Raw genomic sequence first — 19,316 nt, 5'->3', positions numbered from 1 at the left:
AATTGAAAATGGTACCTTCCCACCTGATCAGGGGAATCAGGATTTAAAATGTGTATGCACAAAAATATATGAATCATTCCTTCTGCCTAGTCTAACACTATCATTTCCCCTTACAACTTCATTTCTCCTACTGGAGGATTAAAAGTGAGATTGAGGCCAGGGACGGTGGCTCATGCCTGTAATCCCAGCAGTTTGGGAGGCTGAGGTGGGTGGATCACCTGAGGTCACGATTTCGAGACCAGCCTGACCAACATGGTGAAACCCCGTTTCTACTAAAAATACAAAAAGTTAGCTGGGTGTGGTGGCAGGTGCCTGTAATCCCAGCTACTTGGGAGGCTGAAGCAGGAGAATCGCCTGAACCCAGGAGGCAGAGGTTGCAGTGAGCTGAGACTGCACCACTGCGCTCCAGCATGGGCAACAAGCAAAACTCCATCTCAAAAAAAAAAAAAAAAGTGAAGTTGATGTTCTTTCTGGAAAATACTTTTAAGGTTATAAGAAACAGAATATCTGCATCAGAAATGTTTCTAAAGACAACAGCTAATTGGCTGTGGATTTCTCCACTACTAAACTTGGCCTTTCACTTTGAACTAATAAGAAATACTCATAAACCCAGTATTTCCAGACAGTGATTAAGAAACCACCTGATGTAGTGATGTAACTTAAATTTTTCTGTTCATCTTGTCTACTTTGTATCTGACATGATGAACACCAAATTCCTAGACGCATTTGACAACTGGAAGGCAAAATTTACAAAATTTATGTTAAATAAAACATGCAAGTTATATCAAATAGGAATCTTTCTAAGCCACAGGAATTTGTATTAGCTTAAAACAATTTTCATATATTAGACACGAAACCTATAAAGTAAGGATTATCATATAGGTTTTTAAATGTGTGATGTATAAACAAGTGAACTTTAAATAAAATTAAACTTTAACTTCCTTTCATTGTGGATATTACCATGACAGGTTATAAATGGCTTACTAAGGCTATCAGTATGAGAACAATTGCCTGACAGGGGCATAAATGTCAAAAAAATGTCATTTACCATTAGCTGCAATTCAAGGCCTTATTATTCTCCCCATTCCTTACTATAACAAAAATAATTTATTCACAGGAAATTTAAAAGAGAGGGAAGAGAAAAATATGTCAATTTTGTAACAGTGTATTAACTCCAATTACATACAACCTCAAATGTGCTATTTCAAAAGGTAAAGTATTTGAACCACAATTTTATAAAAATTGGTTATAATAATATATTACAATAAAATAGCTTAAGAATAGTTACTTTGGCAAACAAAATAAGTAGACTTTTTTTTCTTTTTTTTTTTTTTTTTGAAAGAAGCCCGTCTGTTGTCCAGGCTGGAGTGCAGTGGAACCATCAAAACTCACTGCAGCCTTGACCGTTTGGGCTCAAGCGATCCTCCCACTTCAGATTCCAGAGTAACTGGAACTACAGAAGCACATCACTACAACCAGCTATTTTTTTGTTTTGTTGTAGAGATGGGGGTCTTGCTATATTGCCTAGGCTGGTCTCGAGCAATCTTCGTGCCTCAGCCTCCCAAAGTGCTGGGATTACAGGCATGAGCCACCACGCCTGGTCAATAAGTAGACTTTTACAGGCACTTTTTAATAAAATGGAAAACTAGTGGTAAAAACTACATGAAAATGATGCTCTTACTGTGAGAATGACTTTACCGTCAAAATGCTACTTAAGAAAAACAAGAATTTCACCAGAAGTCAATGTTCTTCACAGGTTTTCAAAATTAGTTTTAAAATTAGTTTTAAACCTTTAGTGTTCAGCTATTGATTCAACTATCACAATGCTACAACAACCAGCTGGAGAATTACAAGAACAAGGAAATAAACTCTAGTATCATGCTACTGGTACTGCTCTTGCTATCTAATTACACAGTTACAATGTGATTTTTTTTTTAAGTATACACAATATACTTAAGAACAGTATAAACAATACAGTGGAAGTCATGAAAGAAAAATGATAAAGCCCCTTAACCAAATGTGCTCAAAATGTGAATATAAAATCCACTATATTTAAACCCTTACTTTAAAGATTTCTGCTTTGATGGCCTAGTCACTCACTGATTTTGCATTCTTTAAATTGGCTGAGAAAGCTTCACTTTAGCAATTTCCTGCCTTTTTTTTTTTAATCTAGTAATGGTATAAAGCCAACCCTGTAATTTAAAGAATTACGATTTTTATAGCCAAAATAAAATAAAGCTGAATATATTAAATATTAGATTTATTTAATTTAGATGTCATATCTATTTATTTCTTTTTTAAAATTAACACATTCTGGGCACAATTCTCATCACTTCATAAGGAAAAAGACTAAAAAAATGTAAAGTACCGGAACTCGGGAGGCTAAAGTCACCACACAGAGATACCAATTCTTTCCTCACTAGGGAATCCCATAACACTTTGCGTGTCAGTGATTGACAGCTGTCACTGAACTGATTGACAGGCCGCACAGCACAAAACTGTAAAGTCTATCCACTTGTTATAAAACAGAATACATAAAATAGTTATAAAAAAAAGTGTTTAGAAAAAGAAAATCAGTCACAAATGCAAAGATAAATACATTTAATTTGTATAAAAGCAATCATACAAAATCAAACAATCACTTATTTACTTGGTTTTCTTAAATAGGTTATTCTAAAATCAAAAGTAGCAAATAATTCATTAACATGATTCTAATTCAACATATAAAATTATGTAGTAGAATTTGATTTTACACATTTCCTCTGAGAAGCATAATCATTTTTTAAGTAAACAGTGAAACAATTCTGGAAAACTCACTTGGAAGCCCAATAAATCGGATAATTAGGAGGTTTCAGATATTTCTGATAAAAGCTGTTTTAGCTAATACTGTTACTATTTTGAATGAAAGAGACTTCTTCCCAAGAGTAGCATTACTTTCAACAACATTTCTTAATAGAACTTATAATATTATAACTTCCTAGAATAAGAGGCAATTTTAAATGTCAAGAATGATTAGGCTCCAGAGGTTATTTTTCTACATTCACAAAGCATACCAGGACACTAAGGAGAGTGGCTGCATGTTTTGATGGTTCACACACCACTGGGGTCATCTCCCTACTAGTTTTCCTCCCCAGTGGTAAGCTCCTCTCCACTCCTGACACTGCTATCAAATGACATTTGGAATTCATTAATCTTTAATAGCTGACCTTTAATTCTGATAAGCAATAATTTATATGTAAGATATGTTTACTGAAAGAATAGAAAGTCACTAAAATGCTATCTTTTAGAGGGCAAAAAAGATAAAGAAGCTTTTTGAAATTCAAATATTACAACCTATAAAGAATCTTGAAATCTTAGAAGGTACAACTGAGCAGGCAGTCCTAACAACCTGTTCTGAGTTTACCAGGCATCTTAATATTAACACAATTTAAAGCAAAAGTATATAGTTTAGTGAAGCTACTAAAATAAGCATTATGTAAGTAAAGTGATAGAATACACACATACATAAATAATTATAAAAGTTAACTTAAAAGAACAGTCCATGTACGTCTTATTATTTATGCCAATGGATAAGGTTAGAAACATAACACCAGCATAGACCTTTCCCATTCACACTCCCATCAATCACACCACTGGAACTAAAACCATCTTACCTTCTCACCTCTGGTCTTCGAATCTTCTTTCTCTTTCTTCCTAGCAGCGGCCACAAACTCATTAAACAAGGCTTCTCGGTCTTTCATCTTTTCAATTGCTTTGAATCTTGAATCTTTAGCATGCTTGGCTGCAAATTCACTAAAAGTTGCTCTGTAACAAAATTACAAGTGTGCTAACTTTGGCAGTTACTTCTGCTTGTATAAAGGCATAGCAGAAGATACCATTTTTCCAACAAGAGTATATGACAAAGAGACACTGGGACTCAACATCTACCTAACAGTGAACAGTAAGTTTCAGAAAGGAGTAAAAAGAGGTAATGCGCAAAAATGTGGTTAAGGGATTTGTATGCTATCAGCATAGAATTAGGAGAATAAATATTATTATTAAAAAAAAAAGAAAGAGATCACAGAGTAAAGAATTTGCATGCCTCAAGAGACAAGAGCTCATCAATTTCCACTCTGCGATGAAGCTAAGTCCTTCCTCCGGCCATAATAGAAAAATTCTTATTGGATTAGCTCTCCATACACAACTATAAAACTGGACAAAAGTATATGAGGCAACCGATTTCAAGGAGTAGACAACAGAAAGAGTAAGACTGAAATGCCTGAAAGAAGGGAAATTTATGAGGTGCAGAGAGAGCTCAAGTCCAACTAGAGTACCATAGTCTTAATGAACTGGAGGAAGCAAAGATTAGAGCTTGAGGGAAGAGGAATCTACAAAGAGAGGGTACCCAAGAAAAATCTGACTTAGCGATTACCCATGAGTCCACAGCTAAGGCCAAGCTGTGTAACAGCAGGGAAAGATCACTCTATATATCAAGCTACTACAGGGTTAAGAGCATAGAAGAGATAACAGAGAGTCAGTAGTATTAAAGGGAGAATAGGATCAGGCCAACAAAGTCCACAAAAGATCCACAAGGAAAACAGAGCTGGAAGGCTAAAAGAAACATATTACACTTTCAGAGATTCACATTAACAAAACATAAAGTCAAGCCTAAAATTAAGGTGGCAACCAGTAAATGAACTGCCTACTAAAACAAAAATATCCACTTTTCATTGAAAGGTAACAGACACCAGAGTCTCTACATATTAGCCACAAAGTCCAATATTCAATCAAAAATCACTAAATATACAAAGAAACGTGATCCATAGAAAAAATTTTTTGAAGTCAATAGAAACCAAACCCAAGATGTCCAGATGTCGTTCTAAGTAGACAATAACTTTAAAACAACTATTACTAGCCAGGTGCAGTGGCTCATGCATGCAATCCCAGCACGTCAGGAGGGCAAGGTAGGAGGATCATTTGAGGCCAGGAGTTCGAGACAAGCCTAGGCAACACAGTGAGACTCCAGCCAGGCACGGTAGCTGACGCCTGTAATCCCAGCTACTTGAGAAGCTGAGGCAAAATAATCTTTTGAACCTGGGAGGCAAAGGCTGTAGAGCCGAGATCATGCCACTGCACTCCAGCCTGGACAACAGAGCAAGGCCTTGAATCAAAAAAACAAAAACAAAAAAACATAGTGTGGTGGCTCATGGCTGTAATCTCACCACTTTGGGAGGCCAAGGCAGGTGGATCAGTTGAGGTCAGGAGTTCCAAGACCAGCATGGCCAACAAAGTGAAACCCTGTCTCTATTAAAAACACAAAAAAAATTAGCTGGGAGTAGTGGCAGGCACCTGTAATCCCAGCTACTCAGGAGGCTGAGGCAGGAGAAAAAACCCAGGAGGCAGAGGTTCCAGTGAGCTGAGATCACGCCACTGCACTCCAGCCTGGGTGACAGAGCAAGATTCTGTCTCAAAAAAAAAAAAAAAAAAAAAAACAAAAACCATAGTGAGGCTCTGTCCCTACAAAAAATTTAAAAATTGGTTGGGCATGGTGGCACACACATATATTCTCAGCTACTCAGGATGACTGCTTAAGCCCAGGAGTCTGAGGCTGCAGTGAGCTGTGACTGAGCCACTGCACTCCAGCCTTAACAACTGAGCAAGACTCTGCCTCTTAAAAAAATAACTAAATAAACAAAACTGTTATTATTACACTGAAAGAATCAAAGAAAAACAGGTTCAAAGAATTGAAAACATGGTCTAAAAATGAATGAACAAATAAGGAGTTTTGGCAGAGATGCAGAAAATATTAAAAAGAACCTAAAACTAATGAAAAAAAATTAACTGGATAGGATTAACATGAGAGTTGACAATTGAATAAAGAGTCAATTATATGAAGTTAGATCACTAACAATTATCTAATCCAAAGAGGAGATAGAAAAAAGACTGAGGTAGGGGAAACAGTCTCAGGGACATGTAAGATAATATCAAACACTAATATATGTGTGATTAGAATCCCAAAAGAGAAAAGAATGAATTAGGGCAGAAAAATTACTAGCCAAAAACTTCCCAAATTTGATGGAAAACATCAATTTATAAATTCAAAAAGCTCAGCAAACTCCGAACAGGTTAAATAAAAGGATGAGGCTTATGAGGGCTAATGAGCCTAAGTTTTAAAAAAGAAGTTTCTCCATAAATAAAAGGCATTATAAAGCTTTCATATATTTGGTATATAGTTTAAATATTTGAAGCTTTAACCAGTGGCGCGATCTTGGCTCACTGCAACCTCCACCTCCAGGTTCAAGCAATTCTTCTGCCTCAGCCTCCCAAGTAGCTGGGACTACAGGCACCCACCACCACGCCTGGCTAATTTTTGTATTTTTAGTAGAGATGGAGTTTCACCATACTGGCCAGGCTGGTCTCAAACTCCTGACCTCGTGATCCACCTGCCTCGGCCCCCCAAAGTGCTGGGATTACAGGCGCGAGCCACTGCGCCCGGCCAAGAATTTACTCTTATAATTAACTATCCTATATTTAGCATGGTTTTAGAAGAAAAAAAATAAAGATTAGCCCATTTAAAAGCTATTTAGTTATTTAAATGCAAAAATAAAACATTCTCTTCTGTTAAAACAAAGATTATGTTATAGTTTTAATTATAAACAAAAAACTGGCCAGTTAATCTCAATTTAGAACTTAAAACATCAACTGAAGGTTAAGAGTATCACTCACAGCTAACATTTATTATTTTTAAGCTTTGCTGGCCAAGGCTAGATTCTAATAATCTTTTGTATGCAACCAATACTAATCAATATCCAACATTAATTCAACATTTTTAACAACGAATATATTGCAAACCTGGTTTGAACAACAGATACATAACAATAATAAAATGGCATGGTAAAATAAAAATGTATATTCCAGAAAAGGGATCATATGTAGTCCATTAAATGTTTTATTTTCATGATAAATTAAGCCCTTCAGTTTATAATTTTAAGATAGAAAAAGCAACTACAGGTTGGGCATCCCAAATTTGAAATCCAAATGCTCCAAAACCCAAAACTTACTTAGTGCCAACAAGACATTCAATTCAGATTTTTGAATTTGGGATGCTCAGGTAGTAAGTATAATACAAATATTCCAAAATTTTTTTTAAAAAATCTGAAATCCAAAAGACTTCTGGTCTCAAGCATTTGGGATAAGGGATAATAAACTTGCATTGTTATGATTAAAGCATAAACTATGATTAAAGAAAAAACCTTTTAAAAAGTGGAAAATCAACGTGTAAAGTGATAACTGATTTATTTTAGACTTATTTCTATTACTTATAGGTAAAATATCTGACACTTTTTATGAGAAAAGACAGAAGTGAACTTTTAGCATTAGATTCCCATGGAGATGTTTTCATATGACTTATTTCTTAACTGTGAAAAAACTACTTTAAAACAAACAGGATAAGAAATATTTTGGAAGGAAGTGGGTAATGGCTGGTGGTGGGTGACAGGGAGATAGTAGTGACCAGAAACTGACTGTGGGAGGTATGACTTAAATTTTCATTAAAAAGATAAACGACATACAAGAGACAGGCACAGTTCAGTAATTTCCCCCTTTCTTTCCCGTTGGAACAAACTCTGGTGCTCTATATTTACTAGCTCTACTAAAAGGTTCTGCAATATTTTTTCCCACTTTAAAAAAAAATTAGGCCAACAGACAACATTTTCTCATTTTAAAGTTTTTCCTCCTTGCATTCTTCTAGGACTAAAAATGGTCTTAATTTCTATGCCAGAGTTGGATGTATCAATATAACAATACAGGACAATGCCCTTAGTGCCTGATCGTTTCATTTTATGAAGTAACCTGCATAATACAGATCACTTCAACAATTCTACCTGCCTGAAAAGAACACCAGTAGAGTACTACGATATGGTAAGACTTAGTCATATCTACCAAGGGAAATCTCTTTGTAGTTTCAATTATTCACAGACCCATATGGAGTTTTAATAAATATATTCTGCTGAATGCTTTGGAAATAAGCTGCAGACATCTTAAGACTTCACTTAGAAATATTTCAACATGCAACTCCTGAGAGTAAAGCCTTTTTCCTCCATAACCACAATACCCAAGAAAATTACTAATTCTCTAACATCTAATATACAATTCTTACCAAGTGACCTCAACTGCCCCCCAAAATGTCTTTTATAACGCAGACTCAACTATTTTGACTCACGATCTCACTCTTTTGACTCAGAAAAAACTCAGGACTCCGTGGAAAGTCTGAACCTCTATTACCCCTGAAGAATATTAAATTCTTCATATCACAAATACTCTATTAGCTTTATTTTCTAAAACTTTTAATACCATATTTCAAATATAAAACTATATTAAACATTCTTCTTAAACAGCATCACTCTTTCCTACCTCCACAGACAAAATTAACTATTTATATAAGATGAACGTTTATAATAAGTGCCATTTAACCCAGAGACTCCATGATGCTACCCGACAGTTTTAGAATACTGAGGTATTCCTAGTAACCTAATACCACTACTCTTACATCTAAGTCATAAACAAGAGTAATTCCCCCTGCCTATACAATTCTGTGCAACACTGAAATCTAATTGAAATCCCTGCTTCACTGGGGCAAGCTACCTAATTTGCTTATCTCATATAAAACAGGTATCACGTAAGTACCTAAATCAAACTACCTGTTCTGAAGACTGAATATCTGTATGCATATATATAAAATTATATGCTTTCAGTCATGTTTACATGTAAATGTATAAATGCATACATATATGTTTTAAAGTGCAAATAAGCACATAAAATACCCAGTAACTGTTATTACTATAAAACTAGGCAAATAAATTTAAAATGTCTCATTTTCTTCAGCCCATTACATGTATTTAATACATATTATCAATCAATTGAAAATGTCAGACACGACCATTAACTAGACACTCAGAAAATTTTGAAATTGAAGTGGTAAAAGGTCCTTCACCACTTCAATTTAATCAAAATAATGTTCCTCCTCTGCAACTCATTATGTATAAAACTTTACAAAGATGGGGCACAGATTTTCTATCATATACTAGTTTCTAAAGAACTTATTCCCACAGGGAAGCACTTAAATCAAAGGTACCCTTCTCAGAGCACTTAGGATTCCTCTAAAGGAAACACAGTAAAAAATAAAGATTAGAAATTTTGGCAAAAACCGATAATCAAATAAGGAGCTTTTAGTGCCCAAATAGCCAAAAAATACACTTTGATATTTAAGAGAAACAAACCACATACCTTGGATTAAATTTTGCTTCTTCCATCATTTTTTTGAAATCTTCCTTGGCTTGCATTATTTTATTTTTCTTTTCCCTGCGTTCTTCCTCTGCCCTGGTCTTTACATACTGATCAAACACCTATTATAAAAATCAACAAATTTGACAAGTCAACCTTTCATATGGGTAATTTAACTACCAAATTATTGGACAATGTCTTTGTCCAAACTATACCAGGAAAAATATATTAACTGTAGATAATTATACACAGATAATCTATACCAAGTTTCACTTTAAAGCTTCACTGAAATATTACACAAGCACACAGCTCTCTACTTAGGCTTCAAGAACAAAAGAAAACAGCAAAAAGCCTCTTTAATTTTTTTCCCAATTATAAATACATGATTATTATAAACATTTCAAGAAATTTAGAAATGCGGAAGAGAAATCAGTCTTCCCAAATCCCTTTTAGAAAGAAATATCAATGGTATGGAATCTGTAGTATATTTTATTTCCGTGCTTCTCTTAAGACATAAGTATTTTCACTAAAATGTAATCATGCTTTACATCTATTCTGTATTTCCCCCACTTAATAATACAGTCAAGATAATGAACTGATCATCTATTTACCGCCTACTTCACACCCTATAAAATGACAGAAGAACTTCTTTTTTAAGTCATAACCCAACAATAAGGATTGAGAAAAAAAGAACCAGCAACTTGCAAAGCTGATGGGACAAGTGGAAAAGGATGTGACAGATATGAGAGCACTCAACATAACCTAGCAGTCAAGAAAAACAAAGAGGCAACTCAAGTTTTTTTTTCTGAAACCAGAATCTCCTCAAACAACTCAAGAACAGACAGCATCAGATACCTATGGAGGTGAGGATGGGGCATAGCTAAAATAAGTAGTATTTTAAGGATGAAAAGCTATTTAATAAGTTGTTAAATTGCCAGATGCCCCCACCAACTTAATGTTTCTGGGCACTGCCGCTTCTGAACGTAAAAGGCAAGTGACTATTCCAAAGCAAATAATTGGCAAACTATGGCCTACGGTTTGTTTTTATACAGCTCAAGGATAGTTTCTACATTTTTTAAAGGGTTGAGGGGAAAAACAGAAAGTTTCATGACACATGAAAACTAAATAAAATTCAAATGACAGTATTTCCATAAATAAAGCTTTAACTGAACAGCCATGCTTATACCCTTACGTATGTCTACAGGTACTTGACACTTAAAACAGCAGTTGCAAAGTTACAATAGAGACCATATGGCCCACAAAGCCTAAAATACAAATTATCTGACTCTTAAAAATTTGCTGACTGCCTGCTCTAGAAAGTAAAAGAGAGTGTCTTTGAACTAAGGGAATCTGAATTGGGAATAAGGCAAACCAAACTAAAAACATGGAGATTAACCAAACACATACCAAATACTAAGACACAGTTAGTTCTCTCAGATCCGAAGCAGAGAGATCTGTGCCCTCCAGCCAGGAGATTAGAAGTCTTTATTGGGAATCTGACCAGCCTAAAACAATGGCTCCAGGGGTTCTCAACAAACCAGCCTAACTCACCCTACAGCATGTTTCTCAACCTTGGCACAGTGATGTTTTGAGCAAGATGTATACCAGCATCCCTGGCCTCTATCCACTAGATCCCAGCAGCACTCACTTCAATGGTGACAAAAATGTCTCCTGGGGGCAAAACTACTCGTGGTTGAGAACCACCACTCTGCAGTATAGCCCCAAAGCACGAGGGCCCACCTAAATGCTAAGAATACCCAAACAGGACAGGCAGTGGCTCACACCTGTAATCCCAGCACTCTGGGAGGGCAAGGCAGGAGGATCATTTGAGCTCAGGAGTTCAAGACCAGCCTGGGCAACGTGGCAAAATCCCATCTCTACATGCAAGAAAAAAAAAAAAGCGTACCCAAACAGCATTTTAGTGCTTCACTTAAGTAGTCAGGGTCTACAAGACATCTAAGGAAAGTCTCCAACATGAAAAATAGAGCCCTAAAGAGAACAAACTTAGTGGAATCAGAAACTATACATAAAAATAAAAATATAAAAGAAAAAACTGTTCCTAAACAACCTCACAGAGCTAAGATAATGCACCCATAAGGCAAGAAAAACCTCAAAAAACATAAAAGAACTCTTAGAAATTAAAAGACACAATAAATTTTAAAAATTTAAATAGTTGGTTAATAAAGGCAAGGAAATTATCCAAAAAGTTAAATAAAAAGACAAAGGTAATTAACAGGAAAGAAAAAAAACTTGAAGGACCAATCCATGAAGGCAAATTCAAATTCTGTCCCAGAATGAAAAAACAGAGAAAACTGGAAACAACATTTTTAAAGTAACATAAGAGAATTTCCCGTAACTAAAAGAGCTGAGTTTCCACACTGAAAAGGTGAGCCAAGTGCCCAGCACAATAGACTCTTCCTCTAGGAAAAATACCACTATGGCATTTCAGAATACTAGGGACTAAGAGAGCTACATACTTATAGAGAAAGAAAAACAGATTCACATATAAAGGAATAGGAATGGCTTCAAAAACAACGAACACTAGAAGCAGAGCAATGCCTTTAGCTAGCCAAACAATTCCAAATAAGGGTACAATAAGGGTTTTTCCAAGTATGTTAGGCCTCAAATAAATTTTCCCTGCTCATTCTCTCAAGAAGCTACAAAAAGGAGAAGACTTACTATGTAGGGAACAGGTCTACGAACATCTTTATAACAAGTACAACAAAAGGTTCCAAAATACCTTCGACATCTTCCCAAGTCAATCCACATATGTCTACCAATCTTCATCCACTGGGGGTCTTGGAACATATCCTCCACAGATAAGGAGGGACTACCGTATCTATGATTACCTGACCAGTCCCCTGCTAGACATGTAAGTCATCTTCAATTTCCTCTAAGTATAGCATTGCAGAAAACCTTTTGAAAGTACTTGCATGCTGAGGAGAGGGAGAAAGTTGTTTCCAACTCCCTTCTCAGTATATACTTACTTATAAATAAAAGTATTAAATGATACCTAAAATTCAAGGGAATTTGTATTAACTTTCCTTTGAGAATCTAGAAAGAACGTCCTATTCCCTCTGCTGGGCTACCCCAGACCAAGGTTAGGAATCACTCTCTAAGATTAATATCTCATAGAAAATTAGGGGTTGTGTTATGCTTCCAAGTTGCTCCTAATTTGTGTCATGCTTCCCAATACGCTTGGCTTTATGTTCCCTATGTTAAGTGGTTATTTTCTGATAACTTCAACTCATGAACAAAATTTCATAATACAATGAAAATGAGTAAATTTTAAAAATAATTCTGTTAAGTTCACTTTTATAGGCATGAACAAAAATGTATATTAAGGGGCTATACCCTTTAAGCCTTCAAGGCAGCTCTGGAGTGCTTGGAATGTTCCCTTTTTTGGATCATGATATATTCATTTTGTGAAATTTCACTTACGATTTTATCTTTTCTATGTTTCAAAATACATTTACTAAGTCTCCATTATTTGATTCTCATATTTTTAATTTCACACTGATTCAATGACAAATTATTCAGTAACAGTGGCCTAGATGGTTGACAATTCCAAGTAATCATGTTGGTAACATATTACCATACTGTAATACTCTCAATATTAAAAAGCTCTGAATAACAAATGAGATATTAAAAAGTTTATTTTGGTGTTTTCTCTTAGAGTTCAAGGGCAGGGATTTTTTATAATTGACAAATAATAATTGTACATATTCATGGGGTTACTGTGTTTCAATACATGTGCAATCGAAATGTGTTTAAATACAAATCATGTAGTGATGAGATCAAGGTAATTAGCATATCAATCTCAAACATGTATCATTTGTGTTGAAAACGTTTAATATCCTCCTTCTGGCTATTCGAAACTACTTACTATTGTTAACCAGTCATCCTACAGGTCTGCACAACCCCAGGACTTAATCTTCCTATCCAGTTTTAATTATGTATCCTTTAACAAATCTCTTCCTATCCTCCCGAGTTCTCCCTACCCCTCTCAGCCTTCAGTAGCCTCTGTTCTACTTTTGACTTCTATGACATCAACTTTCTTTTGCTTCCACATGTGTGAAAACATAAGATGTTTATCTTTCTGTTCTTGGCTTATTTCACTTAAAATGACTTCCAGTTCCATGGATGTTGCTGCAAACGACAGGATTTCATTCTTTTTTATGGCTAACCACATTTTCTTTATCCAGTCATCTGTTGTTGGACACCTAGGTTGATTCTGTACCTTGGTTACTGTGAACAGTGCTACAGTAAACATTAGGGTACAGATATCTCTTCAATACAATCATGTCTTTTCCTTTCAATACATACCTGATAGGGGGATTGCTGGATCATATCGTTGTTCTGTTTTTAGTTTTTCGAGGAACCTCCATACTGTTTTCCATAGTGGATATACTAGTTTAAATTCTAACCAACAGTATATAAAGAGTTCCCTTTTCTGAGTATCCTTGCCAGTATTCGTTATTTCTTCCTCTTTTATGTAAGTCATCCTAACTGGAGTGAGACACCTCACTGCTGTTTTGATTTGCATTTCCCCAATGATTAGTGATGTTGAGCATTTTTTCATATATTTATTGGCCATTTGTATGTTTTGAGAAATGTCTGTTCAGATCATCTGCCCATTTGTTAGTAAGATTTGTTTTTTTCTGTTGAGATGACTGAGTTCCTTGTCCATTTTGGACATTTAATTCCCTGTCAAATAAGTAGTTAGCAAATATTTTCTCCCATTCTGTAGGATGTCTTCACTGTTGTTTCCCTTGCTATGGAGAATTGTTTTAATTTGATATAACCCCATTTGTTTATTCTTGCTTGTGCTTTTGAGGTCTTATTTGTAAAATCTTTTCCCAGTCAATGTCTGGAATTATTTCCTCTATGGTTTTTTTCTAGTAGTTTTATCATTTCAGGTCATACATTTAGGTCTTTGGTCTATTTTGAGCTGATTTTCAGATAGGCTAAAGGTGGGGTTCTAATTTCACTTCTTCTGCATATAGATTTCCAGTTTTCCCAGCATCATTTATTGAAGAGACTGTTCTTTCCACAGTGAGTGTTCTTGGCACCTTTGTCAAAATAAGTTGCCTATAGATACATGGATTAATTTCTGAGTTCCCTATTCTGTTCCTTTGGTCTATGTGTCTGTTTTTATGCCAGTACCATACTGTTTTAGTTACTACAGCTTTCTAGCATGTTTTGAAGTCTGGTACTACGGTACCTCCAGCTTTGTTCTTTTTGCTTAGGATTGCTTTGGCTATTTTAAGTCTTTTTTGGTTTCACAAAAATTTTAGGATTTTTTTTTTTTTTTTGAAACAGGGTCTTGTTCTGTTGCCTGGGCTGGAGTGCAGTAGCGGTCATAGCTCACTGTAACCTCAAACTCCTGGATCAAGTGATCCCCACACCTTAGTCTCCCAAGTAGCTTGGACTATAGGTGCATGACACCACACCTGGCTAGTTCTTGCATTTTTTTGTAGAGAGATCTCGCTATGACAGTCTCAAACTCCTGGCCTCAAGTGATCTCCTGCCTTGGTTTTCTAAAGTGGTGGGATTACAGGCGTGAGCCACCTTGCCTATCCAGATTTTTTTCTTCCAGTGACATTCTGTTTTGAATGTCACTCGTATTTTGATACAGATTGCACTGAATCTGTAGATTGCTTTGGAGAGTACTGCCACTTTAACAATATTAATTATTCTGATCCATGAGCTTGGGATGTCTTTCCCTTTGTATCCTGTTCAGTTTCTTTCATCAGTATCTTATAGTTTTCCTTATGGGGGTCTTTCACTTGTTTGGTTAAATTTAATTCTTAGTTATCTTATTTATTTGGCACTACTGTAAATGGGATTGCTTTCTTGATTTCTTTTTCAGCTAGTTCACTGTGTACAGAAACAATATTGTTTTGGATATTTAATATCCTGTAATTTTCCTGAATCAGTTTAGCAGTTCTTTTTTTTTTTGAGACAGAGTCTTGCTGTCCCAGGGTGGAGTGCGATGGCACAATCTCGGTTCACTGCAACCTCCACTTCCTGGATTCAAGCAATTCTTGTGCCTCAGCCACCTAAGTAGCTGGGATGAAAGGCATGCACCACCACGCCTGGCTAATTTTTGTATTTTTAGTAGAGATATTTTTAGTAGAGATGAGGTTTCGCCATGTTGGCCAGGCTGGTCTCGAACTCCTGACCTCATGTGATCCGCCTGCCTTGGCCTCATAAAGTGCTGGATTACAGGCATGAGCCACCACGCCCACCCTGAATTTATCAGTTCTAAGAGATTTTTAGTAGCGTCTTTAGGTTTTTCCATATGTAAGATCCTGTCATCTGCAAAAAGAAACAAGTTGACTTCTTCCTTTCCAGTCTGGATACCCTCTATTTCTTTCTCTTGCCTAATTGCTCTGGCTAAGACTTCCAGCACTATGTTGAGTAAGAGTGGTGAAAGTGGGTATCCTTGTCTTCTTCCAGTTCTTAGAGGAAAAGCTTTTAAAATGTTTATTTTGAAATAAGATAAGAGAGAACTTATTTTAAAGTGTTAATAGCATAACTACTGTCTGTGTCAGAACCTAGTAGCATCCTTTATGCAAACGGTCTAGTTTTTGTGGAAAATGTTATTCAATTAAAATTTGTCATAACAAATAAAACAAAAACATTTCAGACCCCTTAAGTAATCTTTATCAAAAGAAAATTCTAAGTTAAAATTTATGGTTACAATTATATAAAATACACCTTTTATAATGATACAGAATGTACATGAATCTACAAATAACCAGAAAAGGACAACTGAAATATAATTTTGTATTACAAGGCATTTCCAATGAAGTTATTAGTGTTTTCTAAATCAAAGCACAAACTGCAAATATGAAATTACAAAGTGCAAATGTGTAATGTGCAACCTAGCACCTTTCTGGTTGTTCATTTTATATTCCTATGCAAATAATAAAACCAAGTATTCAAAAAACGTGTTTATTTTTAAATGCCAAATGTTAACTACTACTTCTTCTCAGTTCTTACATTCTGATTGTTGAGAGAAGAATTCTATTTAAAAGCCATGAAAGGCCAGGCGTGGTGGCTCACGCCTGTAATCCCAGCACTTTGTGAGGCCAACGCAGGCGGATTACTTGAGGTCCGGTGTTCAAGACCAGCCTGGCCAACATGGTGAAACTCTGTCTCTACTAAAGACAGAAAAATTAGCCGGGCATGGTGGTGCATGCTTGTAATCCCAGCTACTTGGGAGGCTAAGGTGGGAGCATCACTTGAACTCTGAGAGGCAGAGGTTGCAGTAAGATGAGATGGCACCACTGCACTCTAGCCTGGGCAACAGAGCAAGACTCCATCTCTAAATAAATAAATGCATAAAATAAATAAATAAATAAATGGCATGAGAACTTTTAACTAGAGATTTTATTGAAAACAGAACACTAGAATAATATTTTCTCTTTTCAAACGTAATTCTATTAAGGAGATACCACCATCAGCTTATAGAATGCTTCAAAAATTGGGAAAGAACTATAGTTCTCAATATGTTACTTATAATTTCACTATAACACTCAGTACCAGGAGGAATACGTCATAAAAGTTTTAAAGCCTTCAGAGATATTTAGATTAGGCAATGTTCCAGGCACTACAAATAAAGCAATGAAGACAAAGTTTCTAGCCTCATACAATTTATATTTTGCAGGAGGAGGAGACAAATAATAAAAACATAATTTTATATAATTAGAGCCATGAGCACCATAAAGAAATTAGAAAAGGCAAAGAGACAATACTTAGATTGATTAGAAGGCACTGGGACAAGTACCTTAATGAAATGAAGTTGGCTGTACTAACACCTGGAGGAAAAACAGTCCAGGCAGAAGGAATAGCAAACACCAGAATGACTGGCTTGTTCAAGTAATATCAGGGCCAGTGTGGCTGTAATCAACAGACATTAAAAAAGATCATCAAGAGGTATACAGGGATAAGTCTATGTAGAATATTAGAGACCATGAAAAGAGCTTCAATTTTATCCTCAATGAAATGGAAAGCACTAAACAGTTTTAAGCAAGGGAACAGTGACTTAATTTAGTATCACTTAAACTTTAAAATTAGTCTGGCTGCTGTGTGGAAAAAGAACTTGACTAAAGAGGAACAAGAACAGATGGAATGAAGGAGATCAACAATAGGCTACACAGATGATAAGGGTTGTTTATGGTGGCTTGGATTAGGGTGTTAATGGGGGAAATGATTAATAAAAGGTGAGATTTTGAAAATTTTTTGAAGGTAGATTATAGATTTGCTGATAAGACTGTAAAGGGGCAGTGGGAAAAGTAAGGAATCAAGGCTAATTTATAAATTTTGATAGAGCCATAAACTGAAATGAGAATAAAAAACTCACACAGAGTTTTTTTGTTTTTTAGAAAAGATACAAAGCTTAAAATGAAGATGCAAATACATTAAGGAAGTTATGTCTTTCTATTCCAAGTACTAAGATACATATCTGGCACATTGTAAATTTTCTCTCTTCATTCAAGTCCATGATTAGACCTACATGCATAATGGTACACACCATGTGAAGAATTATTTCAATTGTTACATTAAAAATATCAAAGATGGGCACTACTGTTACCAAATGAAATCTTACAGCTTAACAGCACTATAGCAAGTGGTTCCACATACTCACCATTTTATGGAGATCAGTGTCAGGATAGTTCAGGTAATTCAGAAATTAAGTAAGTTGGAAGTGTGCAATGCTTTAGAAGAGGCAATCACGAAATGATATGTGTCACTGAATCATCATGGGAATAAAAAGCAACACTAATTCAACAGGGACCCTTAAGTATCCACTGTTTTTCTGAGTTTATGATGGAAACAGATATTTTAACAGATGCTACTTAGATGTGAACTTTGTATATGTAGTTGTGTATAAAGACACAAACCTATGTTCAAGTACTATCTACAGGACACACACACACATATATATGTACATACTGACACATAATGGTCAAGAAGGCTGTTCAGTATTCAATAATAAATCAGTGTTCAACGGTAGTCATATCTATTGGTTGGGATTACAGTGGCTTTTTTATCCTTTTTACTCATCTGTATTTTGCTATTTTTCTACTCTAAATTTGCATCATTGGCCCAAACAAGCAAATTAGTAAATGCATTTGAAATCAATTTTAAAACCATACTACACATAACCTAGGTATATGAGGCATAAGGACAAAATGTTTACAAGACAACAGCCATGCTCATAAGGGCAAAAATATCCAAGAATTTTGAAGTAGAAATGTCCACACAGACACATAGTATGTTCTAAGATGCAAGACTGTATTTTTGAAATGCTGTATCAGAAAAAAAAAGGGATGGTATTTTATTCCTTATAATTTAAAAACTATGTTGGCAAGAGATATACATTCTTAGTTAATGCCATTTTCCTTTTACCTGTTTTCTCTCTTTAGGATTGAGAAGTAAGTACCGGGGATCAAAAACTATCTTGTGCAACTCCTTCTCCCATGTTGAAAAAGCAGACACCTTTAAAATAAAAACGTATTGCCTCATAATTAAGTCTGCTCTAAAAATATAAAGGTCATAATTTTGCTTGAAATCTACAGGATATCTGTTTATAAAGGAGACATAAAACCATACTGAAGTTTCCATCACTAATAAATGACAAGCAGTGGGAGGCTAGCAATAGCAAATTTCCACACTAATTGGCTCTGAACATTCCTATATTATATAGAAATAACACACACTTAATTACTCATTAAAATAACTACTACTGTGTGACATTTTAAAAATCAGTACATCAGAAAAAGCCTTGAAGATTTATATTTTGATTTCTCATGCTTGCTGCAATCTTGTGAACAATGTTGTGATTTAAAATTGAACAATTTTACTTATTCAAATGAATCTGTGAATATAACCAAATAGTTGAAATCCCTTCTCAATTAAATTGCAAATAATATCACAAAGTATCAGTTCTCCTTTAACAAAAGCCATTCTCAAGATATTAAAGGAATAATCATATATACCTTACCTATCCCAAGCAGTCCGCCATTCTGTAATGTTAATACTCG

The 19,316-nt window shown here is 35.3% G+C and overlaps 1 protein-coding gene across 11 annotated transcripts in view; it reads right to left on the bottom strand.

Moving 5' to 3' along the window:
• Window positions 1-19,316, bottom strand: part of TCERG1 (transcription elongation regulator 1) — a 64,189-nt gene that overhangs the window by 9,186 nt on the left and 35,687 nt on the right. For all 11 annotated transcript variants that reach the window (XR_010157357.1, XR_680390.5, XR_010157356.1 and 8 more), the window contains 3 exons: window positions 18,682-18,771; window positions 9,265-9,383; window positions 3,654-3,804 (listed from right to left, as the gene is read on the bottom strand). Coding sequence is in view for 7 of the 11 variants with exons in the window: in XM_001158244.7 (XP_001158244.3) it covers window positions 3,654-3,804; window positions 9,265-9,383; window positions 18,682-18,771 (360 nt within the window). In the remaining 4 variants the exon portion in view is untranslated. The remainder of the gene's footprint in view (window positions 1-3,653; window positions 3,805-9,264; window positions 9,384-18,681; window positions 18,772-19,316) is intronic.

Source organism: Pan troglodytes, chromosome 4 (genome assembly GCF_028858775.2).
Source record: "Pan troglodytes isolate AG18354 chromosome 4, NHGRI_mPanTro3-v2.0_pri, whole genome shotgun sequence".
NCBI classification, from domain to species: domain Eukaryota; kingdom Metazoa; phylum Chordata; class Mammalia; order Primates; family Hominidae; genus Pan; species Pan troglodytes.
Note: the sequence above shows the minus strand (reverse complement) of the source record. Positions and strands in the feature narration are given on the sequence as shown.